At 42.0% G+C, this 26,854-nt stretch overlaps 2 protein-coding genes across 4 annotated transcripts in view; both read right to left on the bottom strand.

Moving 5' to 3' along the window:
* Positions 1 to 26,854, bottom strand: part of LOC308309304 (C-type lectin domain family 10 member A-like) — a 281,075-nt gene that overhangs the window by 75,474 nt on the left and 178,747 nt on the right. The gene's annotated exons all lie outside the window — the stretch shown is intronic.
* The window catches only part of LOC308280254 (junctional adhesion molecule 2A-like), a gene marked incomplete at its 5' end in the record, with an annotated part of 35,079 nt that overhangs the window by 203 nt on the left and 8,022 nt on the right, over positions 1 to 26,854 (bottom strand). Inside the window, 8 exons of the mRNA XM_080720515.1 lie at positions 2,942 to 2,981; positions 5,913 to 5,990; positions 9,041 to 9,110; positions 16,686 to 16,793; positions 17,740 to 17,810; positions 21,923 to 22,023; positions 22,967 to 23,160; positions 24,944 to 25,093. Coding sequence (XP_080576641.1) covers positions 2,942 to 2,981; positions 5,913 to 5,990; positions 9,041 to 9,110; positions 16,686 to 16,793; positions 17,740 to 17,810; positions 21,923 to 22,023; positions 22,967 to 23,160; positions 24,944 to 25,093 — 812 coding nt within the window. The remainder of the gene's footprint in view (positions 1 to 2,941; positions 2,982 to 5,912; positions 5,991 to 9,040; positions 9,111 to 16,685; positions 16,794 to 17,739; positions 17,811 to 21,922; positions 22,024 to 22,966; positions 23,161 to 24,943; positions 25,094 to 26,854) is intronic.

Raw genomic sequence — 26,854 nt, 5'->3', positions numbered from 1 at the left:
GAACAACATCTTAGAGGTGGGCAGTGATGCAAGAAGTACTGCATTTTCTTTTTTTTTTTACTCCAGTAAATAGTCTAGTAGCCAAAATGTGAACCCGGACATTTTGAGTACCCTAAAGTTAGAAATGTGTAGTATGGGTCCCCAGCATGTAGAAACTGCCGGATACTAACTTGTATATGTTGAGCAATTTGCATAATTTGCATAATAAGCTTTAATTAGCATAATCACCTATATGGATAATATGTCAAAAACTGATAGGACGATTTGAACAATATTGGAGTGGTTTTGGGGGTTATTGAGGATGCTGAATCCATTTCTGACATTTTCTAAATTCAAAATGGCTGTTTTAAACAGGAAATGGCCATATACCAACTTAAATTGGGATGATTTTGGTACTTTTTTGTTGATTTTGATTATGAATTAAATTATAAATGTGGTTATTTATATGCTTATACATTATCTGCATTTCAAAAGCCAAATATAGACAATCCACACAAAATGATTAGAACAATGACTGCCACAATAGCCTAGCAAAAATAGTCACTTCATCATTTGGAAAATCAACAAAAAATGATCAAAATCATCCCAATTTAAGTTGGTATATGGCCATTTGCGGTTTAAAACAGCCATTTTGAATTTAGAAAATGTCAGAAATGGATTCAGCATCCTCAATAACCCCCAAAACCACTCCAATATTGTTCAAATCAGCCAATCAGTTTTTGACATATTATCCATTATTATAGGTGATTATGCTAATTAAAGCTAATTATGCTGATTATGAAAATTGCTCAACATATACAAGTTAGCATCCGGCAGTTTATACATGCTGGGGACCCATACTCAACATTTCTAACATAAAACTTTAGGGTACTCAAAATGTCCGGGTTCACAATGGGGCTCTATGGGCTGGCTACTAGACTAAAAAGTATCAATACCGCAATGTAAAAACACTCCGTTACGAGTAAACTTGAATAAAAGTACAAAAGCGTCATCGGAATATACTTAAAGAACCTAAAGTAAAAGTACTCATTATGCCCTCGAAATGGCCCATTTCACAGGTTTTCAAATGTATAAAACTCCTTGTAAAATAGCCAATCTGCAAGCACACAACGCGTTGTGATGCGACACATTGTGGGCTTGTAGATCTGCTATTTTCAAATAGCCAGAGTTTAAATAGTGGTTAATGTATGTTTTGCAATAATGATGAACAACTAATTAATTGCAGTGGACTAAAAAGTACAATATTTGTCTCTGAGATGTAGTGGAGTAGAAGTAAAAGTATTGAAAATTGGAAATACTCCAGTAAAGTAGCTTAGCGGTGGACTAATGGTGTTAGTATTCATTACGGCTCAAGAACGCTTGGATCGAGCATTGGTTCTCAACCTGTGGGTCGGGACCCACAGGGGGGTCATCAAATTATTTTGGGGGGTCTCCAGATGATTAACCTAATGTGCAATGATGTTTTCTCGCTCAACAGTAAACAAACCAACATAAAGTTTAAGTGTATAGAGGGTATCTACACATTTTTTAAGTGACAATTTAGGACTTTTTAATACCTCTAAAATGACAAATTAAACATAGGCCAAATTGTCAAATATTAGAGGCAGAAATTGGGAAAATAGTATCTCACAAGAGCATGTAGATCTGCTATTTTCACTATAGAACTGTGTTATACAAAATGTAATGGCTCAATTCTTAGTGCTCTTCAGGGTGGAGGGATCCCCAGTACAAATATGATTATTTTTGGGGTCATGGCCTGAAAAGGTTCAGAACCACCATGATAGCGCTGCTGTCGGGTGGAAACCTTGTCCAAAACCGCTACATTTCAGGAAGTGGATACAAAAAATGATAATCCAAATCCAATTCCAATGGATCCAATGTAGTAAATACCTTTCATTTGGCAACCCTTTGGCGTCTGCGGCCTTTTGTTGTAAAATACAAATTTTGTCTGCGCCGGCGCCAGGGCAGGAATTTCATGGAGGCCATGAAGGCCATGGCCGCCGTTGCCCCTCAGTTTGGCCTTGTGCCCCTCAAACCAATGGCATGACCTGAGGCCACAGTGGCCTTAATGCACCAGTCTCTTTCTTGTCAATATGTAGACAGTAGACACCGGTGTCTCTTTCTTGTCATGTAGACACCAGTGTTTTTTTGTTGAGATTCTGAAATCTTAACTCCCCAGAGGCCCCATCTTTAAACCAATCCAGTGACTTTGAATTCTTTCAATGGACTAAACTCTTTTTTATTTGATGGCCTTCCTGCCCTGGCATTTGGCCTTTGTGCCCTAATAAAATGGACAACACCAAAGGCCAAGTGGCCTTGCCCCTAAAATGACGAAATTCCAGGCCTGGCCGGCGCTATATTATACGAGACTCCAGAGGTTTACACACCTGCACTTTCGACCTGGATTTCCCAGTTTTGGGCATGTCATTATAGGTCAAGATTTAAATAGTCACAAGCTTGTGGCTGGACCGGCGACTTTCACTACTCCTGCACGAGACTGTTATACGTCAGAGTATACAAATGGGGGCAATCATTTATGAATAAACACTACACAATGGAATGTGGAGATACAAGGTTTCTGTCCGACAGCGACAATATACATATATCTACCGTATATACAAATATTGTCAATAATCTTTGGAGAGAGATAGAGAGACAGAGAGAGAGAGAACATTGTCTTGTTTATAATATTGTTTGTTCTGATTCTGAATGTGTATCATTTATAGTATTATTTTGTATCATACTGTATGTAATGCTTTGACAATGTAAGAAGGCTTGTCATGCCAATAAAGCATATTTGAATTTGGAGAGAGAGAGAGAGAGAGAGAGAGAGAGAGAGAGAGAGAGAGAGAGAGGAGACAGACAGAGAAACATACAGAGAGAGATAGAGAAATGGAGAGACAGACAGACTGATAGAGATAGAAATAGAAAGTATACTCACACTCACTTCTTGCGGTGGAGGGATGTAGTTGACATTGGATCTGTAAAAAAAAAAGAAAAAGAAAAAAAAAAGAAAAGCACAAAGGCACCAATAAGCACTCAGCTTGACACCCCCCTTGCCCCCCCCCCCCCCTCCCCCAACACACACAGCCCCCCCTCCCTCTCGTAGAGGACACCGTGACACGCCGCGCAAGGACAGATGTGTCCTGCCTCACATACTGTATCTGTAGCCTGCATAATCAACCTACAGTATATCACACACGCACGAACAAACGCACGCACACAAGCACGCACACACACACGCACTGGGTGAAGACAAACGACCACTCTCCCCAAGAAGGGATGGGACGATGTGAAAATGTCATATCACGATTATAGTGACAAAAGAAATCGTGATTCGCGATATTATCGCGATGATCAGAATCCATTAACCATTAACGTTTGCCCAAAAATAGCTGATCTACAAGCTTACAACGCGACGCAACGCCACGCGTTGTGAGCTTGTAGATCGGCTATTTTTCGGTAAAGACATTCGATAGAGAGTGAAAAAAAAAGACTATCCAGTACGTATATTATTAAAGTACCTTTTACTCTTTTTAGAGGGTAAAATACCTTTTACCAATTATAGAGGGTTTAAGTGGTACCGAATATGCAGCTCGGCAAATAAAAGGTGAATTGATCCCAGAGCATGACTGAGGACGATATCACGATAAATAAAATCTCCACAATGCGGTTATCGTGAGTGTTTTTTATCACGATAAACGATAATATCGCTTATCGTCCCATCCCTACCCCCAAGCCACAACGGACCGAACAGCATTGAACCACTATGAACCCTAATAGTCCTCCCTATTTACGGGGAGAGGGAACATTCACAGAAATTAGGTGATTGGTGCAATGTGCCGACGCGGAGCGATCCGTTATGAGCTTGTAAATCGTCTATGTTCGAGATAGAGGGAGGAGGGGAAAAAAAGGAGTGGGCCGTGGATAGAGCCCTGGGGAACCCCGGGTCAATGGAGTGTAATAGGGTTTAAGTGGTGACACAGTACAGCGACCGAACAGAGTGAATCACAAGAGTGAAAGCACACACACACACACACACACACACACACACACACACACACGCACACACGCACGCACGCACGCACGCACGCACGCACGCTTATATACTTGTGAGGACATCTGCGTTCTATGGCGATATTATTACTATTCTTTTGCCATTTTTAACCCTTAACCCCAAAGTCGAAAATAGCAGATCTACCAGCTCGCGAGGTCTCACACCGCGACATGCTGTGAGCTTGTAGATCTGCAGTGTTTCGGTTCGTAACATATACAGTAGTATATAGGTATATGAGGCACAAATCTAATCAATTAAACCTATAACCTCTAAATCTAGAAATGTATAATTAGGAATCTTTTCCTAACGATAAGCCTAACTCCCTAAATCTGTTTTAACAAAACAACTCTTGTAAGGAAAGTATGAATACAAACACCCTAAGGCATACATGGGCAACTGGCGGCCCGGGGGCCACATGCGGCCCCCACCTTCACTTAATGCGGCCCTCAGGTTAATACCAGAATACTGATATATTATTGATTTCAGCTGTTACAATTCCAAACATGACCTGCTTTAATTCCTTCGGTCTATATTAGTAGCTTAATGACTGGTATAGTAGTATTAAAATGTTTTTTTTTTATGTCCAATGTATTTGTATTTAGGTTCATAAAGTTAACATGAGTATATAACTAAATGAGTTTGAAATTAAATCAAAATCAAAAGATTTCAGGATTCCAATAAAAAATAACAAAAAATAATTCAGGATTCCAATTCAAAAGAAGCAAAAATAGCCGATCTACAAGCTCAAAACGCATCGCATTGTGATGCGTTTTGAGCTTGTAGATCTGCTATTTTTGCTTCTTTTTTATGAGATACTAGAATGACAAAGTAGGACATAGCAATATGATTTGTGGCCCTCTGGAGTGAAGGTGGAAATAAGGACTGCAAACCATTGACCTACTACACATACAGTATTACAAACAGAGCTGCTACCTTTAAACACATTCTAAATCTGAGGCTTTTTTGTAATTGTATTGAGAAAAAAGAAAATGCTGCCATTTGTTCAAAAGCGACTGTAAAAGACTGCTGCTATTCGACTCAAAAAGCTTTATGGCCTGTATAACATGTATAGAACATTTTCAACTGTTTTTATTATATTTTGACACTTGCTTTGGCAATTTTAATGTATGTTTTCTCGTGCTAATAAAGCTCCTTTGAATTGAAAATTGTGAGGGCCAGGAAAATGGTCCTCACAATGTCCATTTCTGTGCTTGTGGGGACATTTGGCTTTCACGAGCAATAGCAATACAAGCGACCATACACATTACACACGCACGCACGCATGCTTAATATACTTTTGAGGAAATTTTTTAGGAAGGTGAAAGCCACACACACACACACGCAGTTATTACTTTGTGGGGACATTACACATAGTCTACTATATTTGTGGGGACATTCCATTCATTTTTAACCCTAACCCTAACCCTAACCCTTAACCTAACCCCTAAACACCTTGTGGGACACCGATTGTACTATATTTGTGGGGACATGAGGTCCCCACAAAGTAGTAATTCCCTGTCACACACACACACACACACACACACACACACACACACACACACACACACACACACACACACACACACACACACACACACACACACACACACACACACACACACACACACACACACACACACACACACACACACACACACACACACGCACGCACACACACACACACACATTTTTCTCTCAAGGCAGTAATACTGATTATCTGCTAGTTTTGCTTTGTTTTGTCTACTCGTCCTGTCCCGTCCCGTCTCGTCCCCGTGTCCCCCTGTCACTCATTCCACTCGCGTGTCCTCCCTCTGTCCTGTCCCCCTGTCTGCTGTCTGTCACTCATTCCACTCACATGTCCTCTGTCCTGGTGGTGTGCAGGTTTTGGCTGCTGATGTGGGACACCCCGTGACACTGGGATATCCAGAACGACCTGCAATGGGCGGGCTAGGGGTTCAGTGGCCACATCGGACCGCTTCGAAGCAATGTTCATTTTGTCCAATAAAGCTAGTTTCACTGACGGAAACTAAATAACTAATTAAAAACTAAGCTCTGATGACTAAAACTATGGTAAGACTGAATGTGTTGACAATTTAGTCGACAAATAAAAACTAGACTAGAATGTATATAGGGAGGGACGAGTGGGGAAGAGATCCAGTAGAACTAAAAGACAAGTCATTTTAGGTTTGGTTGCGCTCGACTGTTGCGCTCTGAAAATAGCAGATCTACACTGTGACGCCTTGTGTGCTTGTAGATCGGCTATTTTCAGCATGCAACCAAGTGTAAAATCAGGAATTATGACGCAATCAGGCCGGCCAAAATACATTTTTGTCGACAAAATCAACTGTAGAAACAACTAGACTAAAACGAATTGTTTTCAGTTGACTAAAATATGACTAAAACGAAATGACATTTTATTCAAAAGACTATGACTAAAACTAAACCTAAATTTGATGTCAAAATTAACACTGCTTCAAAGATTCTTCCGTTGCTGGCAGTCATACAACTTATCTCCATATTTCATTGTTTATTTTTAGTTTGTAAATGAATTACGTTAGGATTTATACACTGCACACCATGCTTTGATTATTATTTTATTTTATTTATGGGGGGTGGGGTCTTGTTACTGGTAACTGTGTGTTCACACAGCCAATCAGGATGGTCGGGGCGGTCAGTAGTGAGCCAGTCACATGCAGCGGTTTCGTCAACAACGGAGTATTAAAGGGGTATGAAACCCTAAGCTGGTTTTGTAGTTTGGTTTTGTAGTTCAAGTAAAAACTACAAGCAGGGTAAAACATGGCTGAGGGCATAAGACTATGGGCCCTATTATGATCCAGGTCTTATGCCTTAACTTCTTTACCTTTTTTTCACTATTTTGAAAAACATTTTTAAATACTTCAAATGCTGATCTACATCTGCATGTCGCGAACTTGCAGATCAGCTATTTGAAATATTTCAAAAACAAAAACAAAATAGTAAAAAAGGCAAAGAAGTTAAGGCATAAGGCATAAGACCTGGATCATAATAGGGCCCTGAATGTTTAGTTCACAGTCATGTACTGTAAGCAACACAGCTGTGGCTATAATCAAACTAATTATGGGTCACAGTGGAAGTGAAGTGAGGAAAGTAAGAAAGAGGCCCACTTTATTTCCTATATGGCAGCTGGGCATAGGGCCTATTAATGATGTGTCACAAGACTCAACTAAAGTTCTCAAATAATTGTAGGAGAGTAACACATGCAATATTTGCCACTGTAGTGGATGTAGTGGAGTAGCACTGAAACATTTAGAAACTCAAGGAAAGTAAAATTAGTTGCATGTAGGCTTTGTACGTGATTAATTGTACTCTCTACTGCATTTGAAAGGGAATAGACGCCAACACATATCGTGTTGCATCAGTGTGTAGTGATGTCACTCTACTCCGGAATCAGATACCGCTATATGAAGTCCAAGTAAAAGTAAGATCTCTAGTACAATATTTGCCTCTGAGATGTAGTGAAGTAGAAGTATTGAAAGTATTTGAATTACTCAGGTTAAGTCAAAAGTACTAAACGACTCGAACCACAGCGTCCATATATCTGGGGACGCTAAACATGTTAAAAAAGAAAAGAAAAGGATAAGTAAAAAACATGGCCCTCTCACGCATTAGAAGGACAATATCAGTCATCACCAGAACAATCACTCAGACAACTGCAATTGGTCCAAAATGCTGCCGCTCGCCTGCTGACTGGCACTAAAAAACGTGAACGTATAACCCCTGTTCTGGCCTCCCTCCAATTGGCTCCCAGTTCAATTTAGGATTGAATTCTAACCTCACCGTCAAATCAAACTGAGCTTCTTCTGGAGTGGAGTCTGTTCTCCTCTATGGGAATGAATGCTGGACTCTGAAGCCAACCCTGCAGAAGTCTCTAGACGGGTGCTACAATAGAATGTTTTAACATCAGCAAGAATGCACATGTTACCAACAAGATACTGTATGAGGGAATACCAAGGGTGAGCGAGAAAACTGCAGACAGGACTGGAGAATGAGATTCGCAGGACACTGCCAAAGGCATCAGGAGCTGCCAGACAGCAAACTGGTGCTGTGGGAGCCAACACATGGGCACCGGTCACGAGGACACCCCACACTAACATACATGGATGTACTCAAGAAAGACGCAGGCGCGCAAAGCACCAACGAGCTGGCCGGATGTAGGGAGAACCTGGATGACTGGAAGCAACGATGAAGGCTCGTCTGAGGACGACTTGAATGGATTTCCAAACAGCTGACAAAAATGAAAATCTAAAAATCGAAATATTAAGCAAATTAAAAACTGTCCGGGGTGAAACACAACATCTAGAGTAGGCGATTTGCTGCCATTTGCGGATGCAAAAAAAAAAATCATTTCCCATTGAAATGCATTGGCGGAATGGGGAATCCACTCTCATAGGTAGTTTGGTGTGGCCTCAGCCTTACAAGTAAAAGTCTGGAATTCAAAATGTACTCAAGTATAAGTACAAAGGTATTGGTATCAAAATGTACTTAAAGTACCAAAAGTGAAAGTACTCATTATGCAGAATGTCCCATTTCACAAGTTTTCAAAATTGTAAAAAAATAAATATTTTGAAAATTGCAGATCTACAAGCTCACAATGTGTCACATCGCGATGCATTGTCAGCTTGTAGATCGGCTATTTTCAAATGGCCAAAATTGTATATATGGCTGAAGTGGTTGATGCATGTTTTGTAATAGTAACCAAATATACACAGGGAAGCCATATTTGCATATATGATAACCACACCTGGGGGTCTATTAGAGTAATGTTAACTCCATAGACACGTACAAAACAGAAAAACGTACAAAACTATGGCACCACCTCTTTAAGTACAGTACTTCAGTAAGTGCACTTAGTTAATTTACACCGCTGGCTGTGGGGGCTCTCCTGCCTGCCTGCGTGTCTTTACGGTGAGCAGCAGCATCAGAATTCATGTCACATCTCCTCACACTCCGTGTCTATAAATAGGAGCGTCTACGCTGACAGGTCCGGTTAGCTCAGCGGGGATGAGCATCATATCTTTACAACAGACAACGGTGAGAGTCGCATCAGAACGGAGCGGCCGCGCGCAGCGCGCGCCTCATCTGAAGGCACTGGTTCCCGAACACAGGGCCGGCGGGAACCATTTGTGTGGGTCGAGGATAATTTTTTACGGGTCCCTTACATTTTTTTGTTTCCTACATTTTGTTTTTAATTAAAAAAAAAAGAAAAAAGAAAAACGTTCCAAGAAATTAACATTATTTTGTCATGATAAAATAAAATCTAAGAAATTCCATAAATTAGAAAACAATTAAGAAGTGAAGTGGAAATAGCCGATATACAAGCTCACAACGCAGCGCAAGCTTGTAGATCTGCTATTTTCACTAGTTTGGGTCCCGTGCACATCTGTCTTTTGGGTCACAAGCTAAAAAGTCTGGGAACCAGTGAACCGAAGGCAGCCAGCTAGGAATTACAGCCCCGATTCAGATGTATCTGTCTTGGACGATATATGGGTAATTATTTGGCTTTTTTCTGAAGACAACAACATTGGGACAAAACATTAATAATTGGTGGTGAAACTCAACAAAGTTCAATGGAAAACAAAGTGTAATAAGCCTTAGCGAGCTAAGGTCTACTGTACTGTTGTAAGTACTGTTAGTGTCTTGTATATAGAGCGGTCTAACACAGCCCTGAGACAACAGCTGTACACTAGCAGCTGTCTGGACACGCATACAGTTTACCACCAACACCTGACATCATCATTGTTTCAATTCACCCACTGTCTCCGTTCTCTAACTCAACTGGTTCTCACGGTGCAGTCTGGGGACCCCCTAGCAGGGCTCCAGACTAACTTTTTTCACCTACGTCCCGGCACCGTCCCAAAATACAAATTGAACCGTCCCCAAATGAATGTAATCCGTCCCAAAAAATTATAAAAAAATAATAAATTAATGCAGGTCTGTTAGTATTATAATATGTATGATTATTGTTATTGTTGTTATTATATTGTTGTTGTTGCTGGTGAAATTGGCTTGACAATCCTTTCTATTTTTATACTGTCATTTGTGGCTTCTAAAAATCTTACCTCAGCCAGTTTGCTGGTGTGATTGTCATATACGGTAAACTAAAGAACCAATCATGCACGACTGTTGGAGGAATTACAGTAAAACTGGGTTTGTACTTTGTCCGTACGAACGTGTTGCGCGTTAATCTACAAGCCTACAACTAGACGCATCCTTGGGGCTTTGAGGGCTTTTAGATTGTCTATATGCTCACCGCACCGCACAACACCGTCGTACTGAAAGAAGTATAACCAGTGCCATGCTTGATCGAGTGGAGACGCGTGCAGTCTGCTTTTTGGGTCCGTTTTGTGCTTCACAGCAAGCGGTTCAGATGAACTGTAGCCGAAATGGAGTTATTAATTATGAGTGGACTGGTTGTTTTTGAGAGTTAAATAAGAGACGATTACTGGAGAAAATAAGCCGCCACACAGCACGGGAACTCTGTGAAATGAATGCCAGCTTGCACGGCTGGTTGTGATGAAGTTGATTAGATGATTAGACGAACATAACAAGTAACATCTTGTATTTGGTAATATAGGCTATAGGTTTATAGAGATGACAAAAGTTAAACAAACCGTTGATTTAATTACAATGTGTCCTACTCCTATATTCAAACAACTGCTCGTGCTGCTCACTAAACGTAGGCTATGTGTCTGTGCTTGGTGCGTTGACATCGCGTTCCGTTTTACATTTTCATTAATAATCACAATCCAAATCATATAACGTTACTCTTTATGTGGCGAAGCAGGGGGCGCCGGGGCGGGGATGCTAAGATTTATCTCTCAGCCACAGCTTGTAGATCGGCTATTTTCCCACTAGTTGAACCCAGATTGACAGTCTGTTCTCTGCCTCATTCTGCTGTTTAATCTCTTCAAACAGCGCAGCATTTTAGCAACTAAGTTCTACCTGAAAAGGATGATCAGCAGATTGAGCACTGCCTGTGGTAACTTCTTAAACATTCTGTTTACATCATATTCATTTTCTGTGAGTCTCATGCTGCGAGTTTACACACTGTGGTTTGAGCAGTACATTGATATGCGCCGTTGGCTCAGAACAATCCTCTACGTCCCGTCTGCGTCCCAGGGGAGATTCATTTGCGTCCCAAATATACATTTCTACGTCCCCGGGACTTCGGGAGTCCCTTAGTCTCGAGCCCTGCCCCCTAGAGGTCCTTGAGGAGGTTCCAGGGCGTCCCCAGACAAAATAACAGCCGCGCTGCGAGCTACAGTAGTAGATCTGCCATTTTGGGAAAATTGTGAACATTTGTGAAAATCTTTGAATAGAGTATATATATTCAAAGGGGGGGGGGGGGGGGGGGGGGGGGTCCCAGGAACAACATATTGTGCCGCAGCCAAAAAGACAGAATCGGGCCAATATATTCAAACACTTGCACACATTTTCAAGATGTTTCAAAAATAGCAGATCTTCTACATACCTCGCAGTGACCTTTTATATCTGCTATTTTTAATAAAATAATTGTCTCCACCAGCCGAAGGCTGAGGGAGAGTATGTTTTCCCCTCCGTCCGTGTGTCCGTGCGTCCGTCCGTCCGTGCGTCCGTGCGTCCTCGCAGTTTGTGAGCGCCAAATCTCAGTCGCCGTTGGCCCGGTCGCTGCCAAAGTGAGAACACACATTCCCTGGATGCCAATCTAGAACCTCTGCCCTAAATTTTTCAAATGGGCCTTTTCTAGCGCCAACTAGTGGCCGATGTTTGCTAAACACATTTCTGTGCACTACTCTTACAGATTTTGTCCAAAAATCCTACAAATCGGTGGGCAATATCTCGACAGTCATGTGATCGACACGGATCTGTCCGATTTTGCATATTCCATCCTGATTGGCTAAGATTGGCTTCCAAAGTTTGTGGGATTGAGCCGTTTTGAACAAAATGCCTCAAATCACAAACGCAAAGTGCAATTATCATGAAATCGCGCACACATGTTCCCACTAGGCCGAGGAAGAAATGCCACTTAATTTTTTTTAATCAGCCTCATGGTGGCGCTATAACAGCCCGATTTGTGGTTTTACCTATAACTCCACCGATCAGTTTCAAACTTTGTAAGCGCACTCCCTAGAGGCTAAGGATAAACCTTTGCCCTGCATTTTTCACATCAGCCTTTTATAGCGCCACCTTTGGGCCGACTTATGTAAAACACATTTTTGGATATTACTCCTTGAGATTTTATCCAAAAATCATGCAAATCGGTACACAGTATCTCTATAGTCATGTGATCAAGTCCGATCCGTCTGATATTTCACATTCCATCCTGATTGGCTAATATTAGCTTCCAAAGTTTGCAGGATTGCTCCGTTTTTGAACAAAATGCCTCAAATCATCAACGCAGCTTGCGATTACCGTGGCATTTGCCACACATATTCCCACTAGGTCAAGGAACAAATGCTACCTTTTTAACATTGTCCTGTTATAGCGCCACCAGCAGGTAGACTTTAGCAAAACACATTTTTGGAACACAATGCTTGAAATCATGCATGCAGCGTCCGATTGCCATGAAAGATCTAAGGTGAAGAACATATGCCACTCTTTTTACATTGGCCTATTATACAGTAGCACCACCAGGACGCACGGCCTGGTGGAGACCTGTGCTCGGAAGAGCACTGCTTCTAGTTACTTTTTTTTTCAGATGGGGGTCCGCGTCCCTGACATGAAAGTACTTGAGCATGACTGTTGTAGTTCACCTCAGTCTACTTCAGCCATGCGGTTTACAACTCCTAAAGTCATACTGACCCTCTTTACAATGACACTGTGTCCCCTCATGCCTTATCAACAACCACTGGCAATAACAAAGCATTCCATCCTCACTCTTACACCCTCTATACTAGATAAGTAAATCCGACCTGAGTTGCACTGTACTTGGGTGCGTCCTTTTTCCGATCTACACGTACTGTGTTCTATTCGTCTGTTATATGAGATACTTAAATGGTTTCCTGTGGAAATAAGCGTAGTCTTTTCATGGATCTCCTTTTAGTAGACCTTGTACCAGTGAACTGTACCGTCATGAAACTGTACCTTTTCCTATGCAAACTTCTAATAAAGTCTTCAATCAATCACAAGAGCTTTAATATCTCTGTTGTCGTGCCGAAACCTAACTCCAAAATGTACATTTTCTGGAAAATGCACTCAAACGGAGTTAGGAGGTTTTGACTGAAGGGCTTTTTACTACTTTTCATTGGTTCAATATTAGTTTAACCAACACACAGACGTAAAGGGTGTTCAATAGCACTTATTTATGAGAAAAAAAGAGAGGGCCACTCGGGCCTCTAATTAGGAGGTTTTGTTCCAAGCACTTTCTACCACTTTTTCGAGTCACGTGTTCAAATACTGGATTCTGATTGGCTAAATTCCGGAGGTTATGAGAGGACAACTGCCGCAAAGTTGTGTGTCCGAGATCAATGCGCCTCAGTGTACATCCGGGGACTTCAGGAGGTAGTTCCCCCAACCAACAAATGAAGGTCGCAGCGGTCCTATGTTTACTAACGTGCGTACTATCGTCGCCGATTTATTTGGATCCAATGCAATCCGCCAACTTTAAAGCCCCTTTTCTCTGAACCTATGCCTTTCTGGAAGCGAACAGCCTCTATTTACGGCCGGAACGGTGCTTTTAACTGACGTTAGCTTAGCTGTAAGCTAGACGCATGGATTACTATGGAGTTGGCGCCATCTGTTGGTGAGTAGAAGATGTTGTTTGTGGAACTATCTGCTGTCTCGCGGAAGTTTTATAGGCAATAATGATTGTAACTTAAGATCCTTGCAAGTTACAACTATGTGTTTTCTTTCATGTATACGGGAAAAAGTGGTAGAAAAGCTATTTACCACTCGGGGTCGGACATTATGCTCTCATAATGTCCTGAGTGCGGGTGTTATCGGACTCGGCTGGCGCCTCGTCCGATAACACCCGCACTGCGGACATTATGAGAGCATAATGTCCTCTCACTCGGGGTAAATTGCTTACTTTTACTACTTTTTACTACTTTCCATTGGTTCAATATTATTTTAACCAACAATAAGATGTTCAATAGCCCTGATTTATGCCAAAAATTCTAAAATAACAAAAATGGAGTTAAGAGGTTTTGGCCAGACAGTGACGATATAATAAAAGCGAACGCTTTCTGTCTTGGTAGCGTTTGTGTGAGTGTGACTGCAGTGATGTGGGTTTAGCAGCACGTCAAAAAACTATGCCCACACTTTGTGCACATGCTGTTATCTGTCATGGTGGATGAGTAGGTAGGAAACCCACACACACACACACACGTACACAAGCGCGCACGCACACAAGCACACACACGTTTGTATTAACATAAGCCTCAAGCCTGAGACCAATTGTTTGTCGGTGTCATGCAAAATAGCAGATCTGCAAGCCCACGACACTGAGACATGTGGTGAGCTTGTTGATCTGCTATTTTGGGGGCGGGCACGTAGACGCACACACGCACACACAGGCCTGTGCATGCGCACACTCACAGCTGTCACTGGGCACAATCCTGACTCACTATGCACGCGTGAGCGCTCAGCTCACACGCGCGCGCACGCACGCACGCACGCACACACACACACAGGTTGAGAACCACTGCACTAGACAGTAAAAACGTCAGTTTTCACACCAATTAATTTAGATATAAAAAACAATGTTCTTACCTTCCTCTATGTCCTGGATGGATGGATGGATGGATGGATGGAGAGATGGATGGATGCAGGGGAGGACGGAGGGGAAGGGAGAACAGAAGACAGAAAGAAAAGTCAGTTATTGTTCAGCGGGACAAAAGACATCCGATCCAACAGAATCAATCCACAGAGGTCGTCTGTGAACGTGAGCCCCCAGCCTGATGAATGAGCACACATGATGGTACCAAACCATGAAAACTAAAACTACTGACTGTACCACACAGTGAGAGAGAGAGAGAGAGAGAGAGAGAGAGAGAGAGAGAGAGAGAGAGAGAGAGAGAGAGAGAGAGAGAGAGAGAGAGAGAGAGAGAGAGAGTTGCAATTTATAAATTGCAACTGCAATATTACCAGTGACGTGCAGAGCATGTTAGAGAGTCAGGGGCTGACATTTCTAAAAGAGCCTTTTGGTGAAAATATTGAAAATAGCAGAACCTCCAAGCTCACAACACGTCACAGTTGTGAGCTTGGAGGTGTAACAATGTAGGTCTTTCAATGTAACAATGCTCTGTTTACACTTGTATTTTATTCCTATTTATATTACATTTTTATTTGTACATGTTTTGTTTTGGTTGCTTTGTACCACTTTTGCTTTGGTAATAATGTTTTCTCACGCCAATAACTTTGAATTGAATTGAGAGTGACACACAGACAGACACACCCCAGCAAGCACGGTCAGGACCTGGACCAATCAGTGACGTCTCGATTGGGGCCAGATCACAGCCCATATGGGGATGATCTTGACATTATTACCAGGATGTCATATGGACTTATTTGTTTGACAGGATTTATGTATTTATTGAAATCAGGTGATATTCTAGGCCAGATAAATATCATAACTAGTTAGATAACAACCTTATATGCTCATATTTCAACTAACATTACAAACAATGACAATAATCCTGTCAAACAAAAAAGTCCAAATGACGTCCTGGTAATGACGTCAAGATCATCCCCATATGGGCTGTGATCTGGCCCCAATCGAGACGTCACTGATTGGTCCAGCTCCTGACGTGCTTGCTGGGACTTTCTATGAAGCCCATGTCTATAATGCATTATAAACATACTTATATGCATTATATTCTGCTTATAACACTGTATAATTATAGTTCTCAACAATTACTTTAAGTAAAGTGAAAAAAGTATTCTATGAAAGAACAACATAAACAGTGTCTGCCCAGTACAGTGACCTGTAATCACACTCACATCAAATGGCTCGGTTGAATGATTGATTGTGATCGGTGTGTTATTTTTCAATAATGACTGCTGCTATCAATAACAGACCGCCGCAGGCAACACACCTGAATCGACTAATTAATTAGACATGGCACAGTGCTGGGTCACTCGATGAGTGAATCATTGTGACTGTTTATGAGAGCTTAAAGCCATAATAATACTGTATTATATGCAGATTATAAGGTAGGTTTAAGTACTGTAGGTCTATAGGGCATTTTGGGGTGCCAAGGATTCATTCATTTTCCCAGAAAATATTGATATGAATTATTTTAAGCCGAACGAAACGAAACCATCCAGGCTCGCAGAATTACACATAATTCTGTGTATTTTTTTTTTTAAATAATTAACAATATTTAATAAATGCCCTTTTTAGTGGCTTTTGGATTCCTTTTTACAAAGAATAAAAGGTTTTATAGTCATGATTAACCAGGATCCTGGATGGCTTGGTTCCAGGCTTAAAATAATTAATATAAATATGTTCAGAAATCTCTATGGGGAAAAAAATGTTCGGTACCACAAAATTACATTATAATGCCTATAATTAAAGTCTAATTATACAAGGTAATGCTTCACAGGAAGTGTTACAGACAGCTCAAACAGCTATGCAGACAGACTCGTATCGTATAGAGCAGACACTCACGGCTGAAGAAGCCATTTCGGTGCAGGACGTAACCCCCACAGCCGCAGATGACCACCACCAGACAGATGACCACCACCACGGCCACCACCGCCGCCACGTTGACGTCCTCTGGAGAGGGGAGGGGAACAGGGGGGACAGGAGAACAGGGGAACAGGGACATCGGTGAGGGAAGACAAAGAAGAAGAGGAGACGATTACAACATGTATATGCAGACACTCTTATCAAGAATGACTTACAACTAGGGTTTTCCGATTAATCGATTTTTAATCGAAATCGGGTTTTTTTCCCTTTTGTACGATTTAAAAAATAAGAAATCGTAAAATCGATTTTCACTTTAATTAAGGCAATTCTTACTCATTGGAGCCTTTCACAGGGGAAAAAAGTGCACAGCCCGGTCCTCCTAAAGCAGGACGACAAGGTCCGACACCAAATTAATACTACTTTATCTCTGATGTGTAATTTCTTTGATGCACGTGCAGCGCACGTCAGACTGGGCAGGGCTCACCACATTAGATTTTGCTATTTGGCAATATAGAAAATGTAAAAAAAAAAAAATCATGTCCTTGCATTTTTTAAATGAAAACAACATAGTTGAAACAATGTATTATTTTTTTTACCAAAAAATCGAAATCGGAATCGAAAATCGACTTTTCTGAGAAATAAATCGAGATTTTATTTTTAGGCCACATCGAACAACCCTACTTACAACCACCAGTAAGACTCCCTAATCGGGAGATAAGTGACCTCCAGGTCACATGTATACACAAATTGGCCTGTAAGTGGCATTGGTTGCTGGGTGTAGGGGATGTGCGTGGCACATGTATTGCTGGAAAAAAAATCGGCCTGATGGTGGCGCTAAAAGAGGGCCATTTGAGAAATCAGGTGCGGAGGTTGTGATTTGACATCCAAGTTGCGTGATTTTAGGTCAACATCTGTAGGAGCAGTGTCCATAAATGTGTTGTGCAAGAATCAGCCTCATGGTGGGGCTAGAAGAGGGCCATGTGAGAAATGAGGGGTGGAGGTCGTGGTTTGGCAGCCAAGGAGTGGACCCCACCTGGAAAGAGGAAACAAGGGAGGCCAGTGGCCTGGTGGAGAACTGTGACCTCAGAACTGAAGATGGCAAACCTTACATGGGGCAAGGCACAACATGCTACACAGGATAGGACCACATGGAAGCAGATAGTCCTAGAGGATTAAGTAAGTAAGTAAGTCCATCACATTTGGAACTGTTTCCAGAACCGTTTTTTTTTTTTTTTTTAATCAAACTTGTCAGAGGACAACCCGCACACACTCTGTAATATTTATATATTACAGAGTTACAGACCCATAAGGTTCCACACTCTCAGAGTTACATACCTGCAAAGGTAGGGCAGTCACAATTATTATTACATAATCGTCTAATTGCGATTATTTGACATAATCGCTATTATTTTTCATAATCGTCATGAAACATTTTCAGATATTTTTTCAAAAGTAAAAAATAGTGGAAATAGCAGATCTACACACTCACAATGTGATTTCTATACATTTCTATGTATATTTAGGTTATGTGTCATATCTACCATGTGCAACTTCAAAGCCTAAAAGCCAAACAGAAATGTAATTGTCAACGACAAAAACACAATTAAATCGTTAAATCGCAATTATTTGAGTGACAATTAATCGTCATGTAAAATGTCCATAATCGTGAACAGCCCTATTCGTTCCATTTGTACACTCTCAGAGTTACAGTACTGTAAGGGTCCATTTGGTTACTAACTAATCCATCACCATTATTTAGCTGGGTGACCCCTTCTGGAAGCCTCTCCGGGACCCCCAGCCTCCACTTTCAGAGAACCGACGCTTTGACGTATCATCCGTGCCACCCGAGCAGGCAGCGAGACAAATGGGGGAAGGAGTGAGCCTTCTCCACGCCTCATTAGATTGCATTTGTGCGTGGTTTTCATGGGTAAATATGACAGAGTACACCGACCCAGCGCACGGGGGACATGCAGCGAGAACCAAGAAGATAATACATTCCAGTGGGTCTTAGGAGAAAAAAAAAAAAGAAATAATGGTTTCAGGAACAGACTCAAAAACATATTGATTGTCACGCAAAGCGTCTGACCGTCGTTTGAAGTTGGTTGCAGAGGCCGACGATGGATTTTGTGTGGTTTTCAACAAAAAGAAAATGTGTGTGTCCAAGGCACAGCAAAGGACAAGTCGAAATCACCTGAATTTATTTCTGTAGGATCAGCAAAATAGCGTCTAACATATTTTTGGGGGTATAGAATTTGCCTCTGTATTGGGAAATTAGCATAATGTACATAATTAACATAACAGCAGCAGCATAAGATGAATTGAGTACAATGGACCCTGATGGAAACAAGCCATAGGCTTTCTTGGGTTTAAAATCCTCTTTAGCAGATTGTATTTGCAAACTGTTAATAAAGTATTCAACCAACCAATCAATCAATCAATCAGCATGTGACTCAGGAAATGGAAGGTTCCTGGTTCGTTCTCCCAGCTTTTGTAGGTTTTTTATAATTATAATCTAAATGTACAAAGTAACTAGAAACTAAATATTCATATTATTATAGTGGAGTAAAAAAGTACAACATTTGATATGTAGTGGAGTAGAAGCAAAAGTACAGAAAATGTAGTAAAAGCACAAATAGCTCTAAATTAAGTACAGTACTGGAGTAAATGTACTTAATATACTGTACTTAATGTTAATTTCCACCCCTGCCAATAACAACGTTTAGTCACGCGAGAGAACGGCATTGCGGCCATGTTTGACGCGCTGACATCCTTCCACACAGTGAGGTCGCTCGCAAGTGACAGCTCGGCACGCGGTGGCATTTATCACCGCCTTACCAGCCCTAGGGCTGGTACCAGTTATCACCCTGGGGGCCAGGGCACGCATTATAATGCCGGGTCATGTGATGATGAAGGGCTCTAACCAGGGATGTCGCACCAAATTCTGGGCCCTGGCTGCTTCAACTATTGAAAAATAGCAGATATACAAGCTCACAGCGCGCCACCGAGTGCCGCGCTGCGAGCTTGTAGATCTGCTATTTTTTCGTGAACATTTGTGCGAGTCTTTGAATATTTCAAATCCTTAAGGTGTTTTGAAAAAACCTTTGTTTCTATGTCAGTGGTGCTCAAACTTTTTCATGTGAAGGACCCCCAAAATGATATGTATTTGGCCACGGAACACCATGTCAAAATATTTAGTTCCAGGGAACCCGCAGAAAGCAAAATTTGAGTAACAAATGTTCACTTAAAAAATGCATATATTCAAAGATTTGCACAAATTTTCATTACTTTTCAAAAATAGCAGATCTACAAGCTCGCAGCGTGCTGTGAGCTTGTAGATCTGCTATTTTTCAATAGCTAAAGTATAAAATAATTAAGGCCCCTCCACCTTGGGCCCTAACTCAGTCCCACTCCCCCCCCCCCTTGTGACGCCGCTGGCTCTAATTGGTGTGCGTTCTCATGATGAACACTGGGAATTCACTAGCCATGAATAATAACGCTGTTGCGCGGTTGCGCTCATTTTGGGAAAACAAGGAAAAGCTATGAGATTCCGAGACAAGCTGGAGTAAAACACTTGTTTGTTGAAAAATATGGACTGACACATTCCGGAGAGCTTCCTGGTGGATAGAGAACACTTGGAGCAAGAAGGCAAGCACCTTATACTTTGCATTTGTGCATGTTTGGAGCAGTAAGGTGTCAAACAGGCTCACCGGCAGTCCATTGCCACTGTTCTTTATAACCTTGTAAGAGTGAAAACGTCTTCTAAACATAAGTCTTCTTACGAGCATTATTATTTATGGCTAGGAATTCACGTCACAAATATTAAGTCTCAGTCTCTCCCAGGCATGTGCACACATAGACATCAGAGGGGGCTTGAGCCCCTGCCCTTTTATCGGTGAGTAAAAAGTGCCCTCTCCAGACCATGATTGCAGTTTTTAACTATGGTTAAAGAAATGAAAATGCCCTCTTTCCATGCCATATCTGAAGGAAGCGTTCAAGAGATTTGCCTTTTCCAAACTCTCCTGAAAAGAAATCCAGTTTTGACTTGATTATGCTTAGTTCAGTGTGGTATCAAGCACTGAAAATAGCCGAACTCCAAGACCTCCAAGTCTGCTATTTTCTATATTTTCACCAAAAGGCCCTTTTGGAAAACATCCCTGCGCTCTCTGTCTCTCTGTGTCTCTCTCTGTGTCTCTCTCTGTGTCTCTCTCTGTGTCTCTCTCTCTCTCTCTCTCTCTCTCTCTCTCTCTCTCTCTCTCTCTCTCTCTCTCTCTCTCTCTCTCTCTCTCTCTCTCTCTCTCTCTCTCTCTCTCTCTCTCTCTCTCTCTCTCTCTCTCTCTCTCTCTCTCTCTCTCTCTCTCTCTCTCTCTCACAGATGGCGGCCCACCCAGAGTCTGGTTCTGCTCGAGGTCTCTTCCTGTTAAAGGGGAGTTTTCCCTCGCCACTGTCGCCAAGCGTCACAACGTCCCGTTGTGATTTGGCGCTACGCGATAATTGAATTGAACCAACCTGAACTGAATCAAATCAAACTGAAGCACGCGCGCGTGTGAGCACGCACACATGGGGTCATTGCCATGCTGGACATATTTGTCAAAATGAGTGGACAATAATATTACCAGAGACATAAAGAGCTAGCCCTGAATGACCAGAACAGGTCTATAACTCTGAGCATGTTCAAATGAAACCAAATGGTCCATTTGTACACTCTCAGAGTTAAGGGGGTCCTTAAATAAAAATAAAACATCCGAGAACCACTGCACTAGTGGACTACTAATGTTTAGGGGTGTAACAATAATAGTATCGAAAATGTAATTTGCAATGATCTACTATATTATTTGCAAAAGCAAAATATCGTACCGTTTTGGCTTTGTATCGTATCGTTTTAAAATGCGGTAATCAGTATCGAATCGTTTTGCAATGCAAATAATTGATTGTATGGAAACTAAGTATGTGTGCCTTGTATTTGGCAATTTTAAGAGGGAAAATGAAAAAGAGGGGTCTAATTACCTTTCTAATTACCAAGTCTTTGCCATGGACACATCTGTCTGTGTATGGACTTATTGATGACCTCTGACGCACACACACACACACACACACACACACACACACACACACACACACACACACACACACACACACACACACACACACACACACACACACACACACACACACACACACACACACACACACACACACACACACACACACACACACACATGGTCATGTGGTTTCCCTCACACGACTTGGCGGGACCCACGGCGTTGGAGGACTGACATCGATACTGACCGCTGTCCTCCTTTGACACCGCCTTGAACTCCTGAGAGAGAGAGAGAGAGAGACATACAGAGAGAGAGAGAGAGAGAGAGAGAGAGAGAGAGAGAGATAGAGATAGAGATAGAGATAGAGAGAGATAGAGAGAGAGAGAGATAGAGAGAGAAAGAGAGAGACAGAGAGAGAGGGACAGAGAGAGAGAGAGAGAGAGAGAGAGAGAGAGAGAGTGAGAGAGAGAGAGAGAGAGAACAAAAACATATAAATGCATTCTTACTAATCTGAGATGGTTTACTTGCTTTAATCCATTTAGACCTGATACAAATGTCTTTGTATTCAGTTTTTGTATTCAGTTTTCTGAAAATAATAAAATAAAATAAAACGATGTCGCTATATCAGTGGTGCTCAAACGTTTTCATGTTAAGGACATCCAGAATGATGTGTGTTTGGCTACTGATCCCAATCTCAATATTTTGTTTTCCAGGGAGCTCTCAGAAGCAAAGATTTCAATGTTCGCTCCCCGACGAAAAGTTTGTTTTCGGAGAGAGTATGGTGAATATGAATTTGAATAGGAATCGCATTGCGACACGTTGTAGATTGGCTTGTAGATTAGCTATTTTCACTACTTCTTAAACATAGTTTTCCAATTTAATGTGAAGAAAAAAGAAGTCAGAAGTCGTGAAAATAGCAGATCTACAAGCTCACACTGCGTCGGCGTGCAACGCGTTGTGAGCTTGTAGATCGGCTATTTTCACTACTTCTGAAACATAGTTTTCCAATTTATGTGAAAAAATATATATATTATTTTAAATTCTTGATAAAAAAATGTAAATATATATATATAATAATTATAAACATGTTAAGGGATATTTACCCGTGACCCATACAAAATGTATCCGTGACCCACAAATGGGTCCCCCGACCTGCTGTTGCCAAACAGTGCATGGATGGCAGTGACAGTGACAGTGACAGTGACAGTGACAGTGACTCACCAACACTCCTGTTTGTGCGTTGATGACGTAGGTGATGTTGGGCTGGCCGGGCCGCGGCGGCTTCAGCTCCTTGTTGTCCTTGAACCACACGTACGTGGCCGGGGGCACGCTCTGGTGGTCCCTGCAGCGCAGCTGCACCACGGAGCCCGTCATCGCCGTGGTGGGGATCTCGCACTGCGGCGTGTGAGGGGGCACTGCAAAACTCAAATTCCAATTAAATTAAATCAAACCGTTATTTATAAAGCACATTTACAACCATTCGAAATTGGCCAAAGTGCTGTGCAATGTGAAACAAAAACATATCGTCGTTGTCGGGTGAAAACCTTGTATGTACAAACCGTTCGTTTTGCATTTTTCATTTTAAAAATGATTTAAAACTAGTGAAAACAGCCGATCTACAAGCACACAACGCCACACAACGCCTTGCGGTGCGAGGCGTTGTGTGCTTGTAGATTGGCTGTTTTCACTACTTTTGTGCGACGGCCTTGTATGATGAAGCAGGGCTTTAATTTGCGAAAAAACATAAAGAATGTGAAGCTTGGAGATACAAGGTTTCCACCGACAGTGACAATATGAAGGTTTTTGAGCGTTGCCTCAGTGCTGTTGCCCGGGTACCAGCCTGCTACGCAACGTTCAGTTGATTGGTTTTGTGGCTTCTCTGTCTGACTAGCCTCCATTTGACTCGTATTTCCGAACGGACAGCCGGGGCGCCTGATGGAGGGGTAAGAACTGGTTGGAATAACGTGTTCCTTCCACACGCTACGTCGCTACGTCACTATGAAGCTAGTTAGCATTTGTTTTTAGTTTTTTTTTAGAAATCTTTTTTTTCTTAACGGATTATATTGTTTTTCTAGATAGATATTCATTTACATTTGTTATATTGCTGTTACTGACATTTAACCTTGTTTATTATTGTGATGTTTTTATCTACTTATTGTAAGTCGCTTTGGATTAAAAGTGTCTGCTAAATGCCTAAACTGTAAACTGTACACTGTACACTTCAGTGCACTTACACTCTCTGCTTCCCATTTGTCACGACCCAGATGAAAACACGTCCGCATTTCATCAGTGAAATTGCATTTGCGTTTTGGCAAATCGGCAAGATCTTCTTTTCATTCACTCACCAGCAGCAGACAGTGCATGCAGTGGCTTTGCTTTGAACCGAGCATCGGAGGCAGAGTGCAGTAACTATGTATGAGAATTTCACAAAATAATTGGATTAAAAGTGTTACAGCTGATCAGCCAAACTAGATAAAAGTGATATTACACTGATTGTATAAATGTTCTTGAGCTAATTGTTCATCCCCCAATATCATGAAGGCTAATTTGACCTTTGGGCGACACAAATAAGTCGGTGTGTCCGAAAACGTAGTTACTGCACTCTGCCTTTGTAGGGCAGCGCAGCGCTGCACTGTTTTATAACAAATGAATACACATTCCGGGGTTTGGGGTGGAACTCCGCCTCTCAGAGTGTGTTTCGAAATGAACCATTGAAAGTGTATGGTAAATACAATGGTCTGTGATGGGCTGATAAAGTAGACGCTCACGCTAGCCTCTTCGCTCCGTTCCACGATTTTATTCACGTCTCTCCGCATCACAGTCAGGCTGGAAATGATTCAAGCAAGCTGTGACGCAGGCGTTGTCATTGCTGATTGGATGTTGTTCCAACGAATCAGAGTAGGGTTATCGTAGCAACGTCATGATAAACACACTCAGCGCACTGGTGTGTTTGACAGACATCACCAAAGACCAATCGGTAGCCACTGATGTGTGAATCCCACTTCTATGTGCCACCTCCCCTTGGAGGTGGGACGGAAATTGCGGAACGGAGCGAACAGGCTGGCACCCAGGCGAAGCTCACGCTACACAAACTCAAAACCCCGGACATTTGACTCTCCCCCTGCACAGGTCGGACAGCCCCCAAAAAGAGGACGTGTCCGGGGAAAAGAGGACGTGTGGTCACCCTACACAACCTACCCAGGACTCTGAGCGTGACGTTGGTCTCGCCCAGGCTGACCGAGTCCAGCGGGGCGCTGATCTCACAGCGGTACTCCCCGGCGTCCTTCTGGGTCACCTTGCGCAGCGTCACCGTGGCCCCCTGGATGGACGCCCGGTCCTCAAAAGAGCCTGGCCAGAGGACGGACACAGGTTTAGAAGAGACAGTTAATATTAAAGGAGTAGTTCACCCCCAAAATGACTTTTTTTCCTATTGATTACTCACACCATGGAGACTTGAGTTCAATAATATATTTTTGTATTTGTCGCATTCCAAAGACAAAAATGTGATTATAGTAAATATATTCCCATTGATTCCAGATGGGGACCCAAATGCGTTCGGGTCCCCATCCAGAATCAGTGGGGGTCATTTTATTGAAATCAAATTATTGTCTTAGGAATGAGACAAAAAACTAAAAATATTATTGAACTCAAGTCTCCATGGTGTGAGTAATCAATAGAAAAAAAGTCATTTTGGGGTTGAACTACTCCTTTAACACTGTGTGTGCCTGTGTGGTGTAAAACTGTTACTTTTCAGGAAATGAGGGGGGGGGGGGGGGGGGGGGGGGGAATCCAATGTAGTTATTATTTAGTTAGAGAGTTAAAGTATTGCTAAATATCGGCATTGCTTAATTTACAAGAAGTCTACACAAAACATTTTGTAGAAGAATTGTTATTTTGATCAACGTTTGCCTGTTTATCTCTTCGATGGTACCACATCAATACAGCATGGAATTCAAAAACGCTAACAAAATATTCTAGGTTTTGGGTCTGAGAGGCTAAATGTCATCAAATGGTGGTCCGTGGCTAGGAAAAGCAGCATAAAAAATGGACCTTGATAAGAAAAGGGTTGAGAACCACTGCCATAAAGGAACCAGAAGGTGTGAGTTTTGTATAGTTGTCATTCAGTGGTTCTCAAACTTTTCCGGCCATGACCCCCAAAATAATCATATTTTAACTGGGGACCCCCCACCCTGACGAGCACTAAGAGTTGAGGCATTACATTTTGTACAACATGGTTCTATTGTGAAAATAGCAGATCTACATGCTCACAACGCCTCGCGGCGCGAGGCGTTGTGAGCATGTCGATCTGCTATTTTCACAATTTCTGCCTCCAATATTTGACAATTTCGCCAACATTTAATTTGTCATTTTAGAGGTATTAAAAAGTCCTTAAATTGACAATTTAGATATGCGTAGACCCTCTATACACTTACATTTTATGTTGGCTTGTTTACTGTTGAGTGAAAAAACAACGTTGCACATTAAGTTAATCTTCTGGGGACCCCCCCAAAAATAATGTGGGGACCCCCTGGGGGTCCCGACCCACAGGTTGAGAACCACTGTCATCAAAGGAAGCAGAAGGTGTGTGTTTTGTAGAGTTGTCATTCTAAACCGCCAATCATTCATGTGTGACAGAACCTGCTGTTCCTATGATGTCAACGCTACTTCTGTTACAAAGTGGCTTTATGAAGGGTCAAGGGTCAAAGGTGAAAGGCCAAGCGGCGCTTTGACCAATTAAAGGGGGGGTGTATCGTGTGACGTTGGACAACACGAGAACACTTTCACTTCACTCTGTGTGTGTGTGTGTGTGTGTATGTGTGTTTGCACGCGTATGTGTGTGTGTGTGTGTGTGCGCCTGCGCGTGCGTGCCTGTGTGTGTGTGTGTTAAGTATGCCTGTGTCAGCTTTAATTTGATAGTGATCCAGTTGCAATTGGGTCTCCCCATTTCTCTGTTTCATCACTAATGTAATTTTGTCTATAAGAGCTGAAGAGACAAGACCCTTGTTACCGAACAAACACTCTAAGTCAGGGGTCTTCAACGTTTTCAGGCCAGGGACCCCTAGGGGTCTTCAACGTTTTCAGGCCAGGGACCCCTATGCTGAGAGAGAG

Source organism: Nannobrachium achirus (genome assembly GCF_963921795.1).
Source record: "Nannobrachium achirus genome assembly, chromosome: 24".
Classification (NCBI taxonomy): Eukaryota; Metazoa; Chordata; class Actinopteri; order Myctophiformes; family Myctophidae; genus Nannobrachium; species Nannobrachium achirus.
This window is presented reverse-complemented; position numbering and strand designations above follow the sequence as displayed.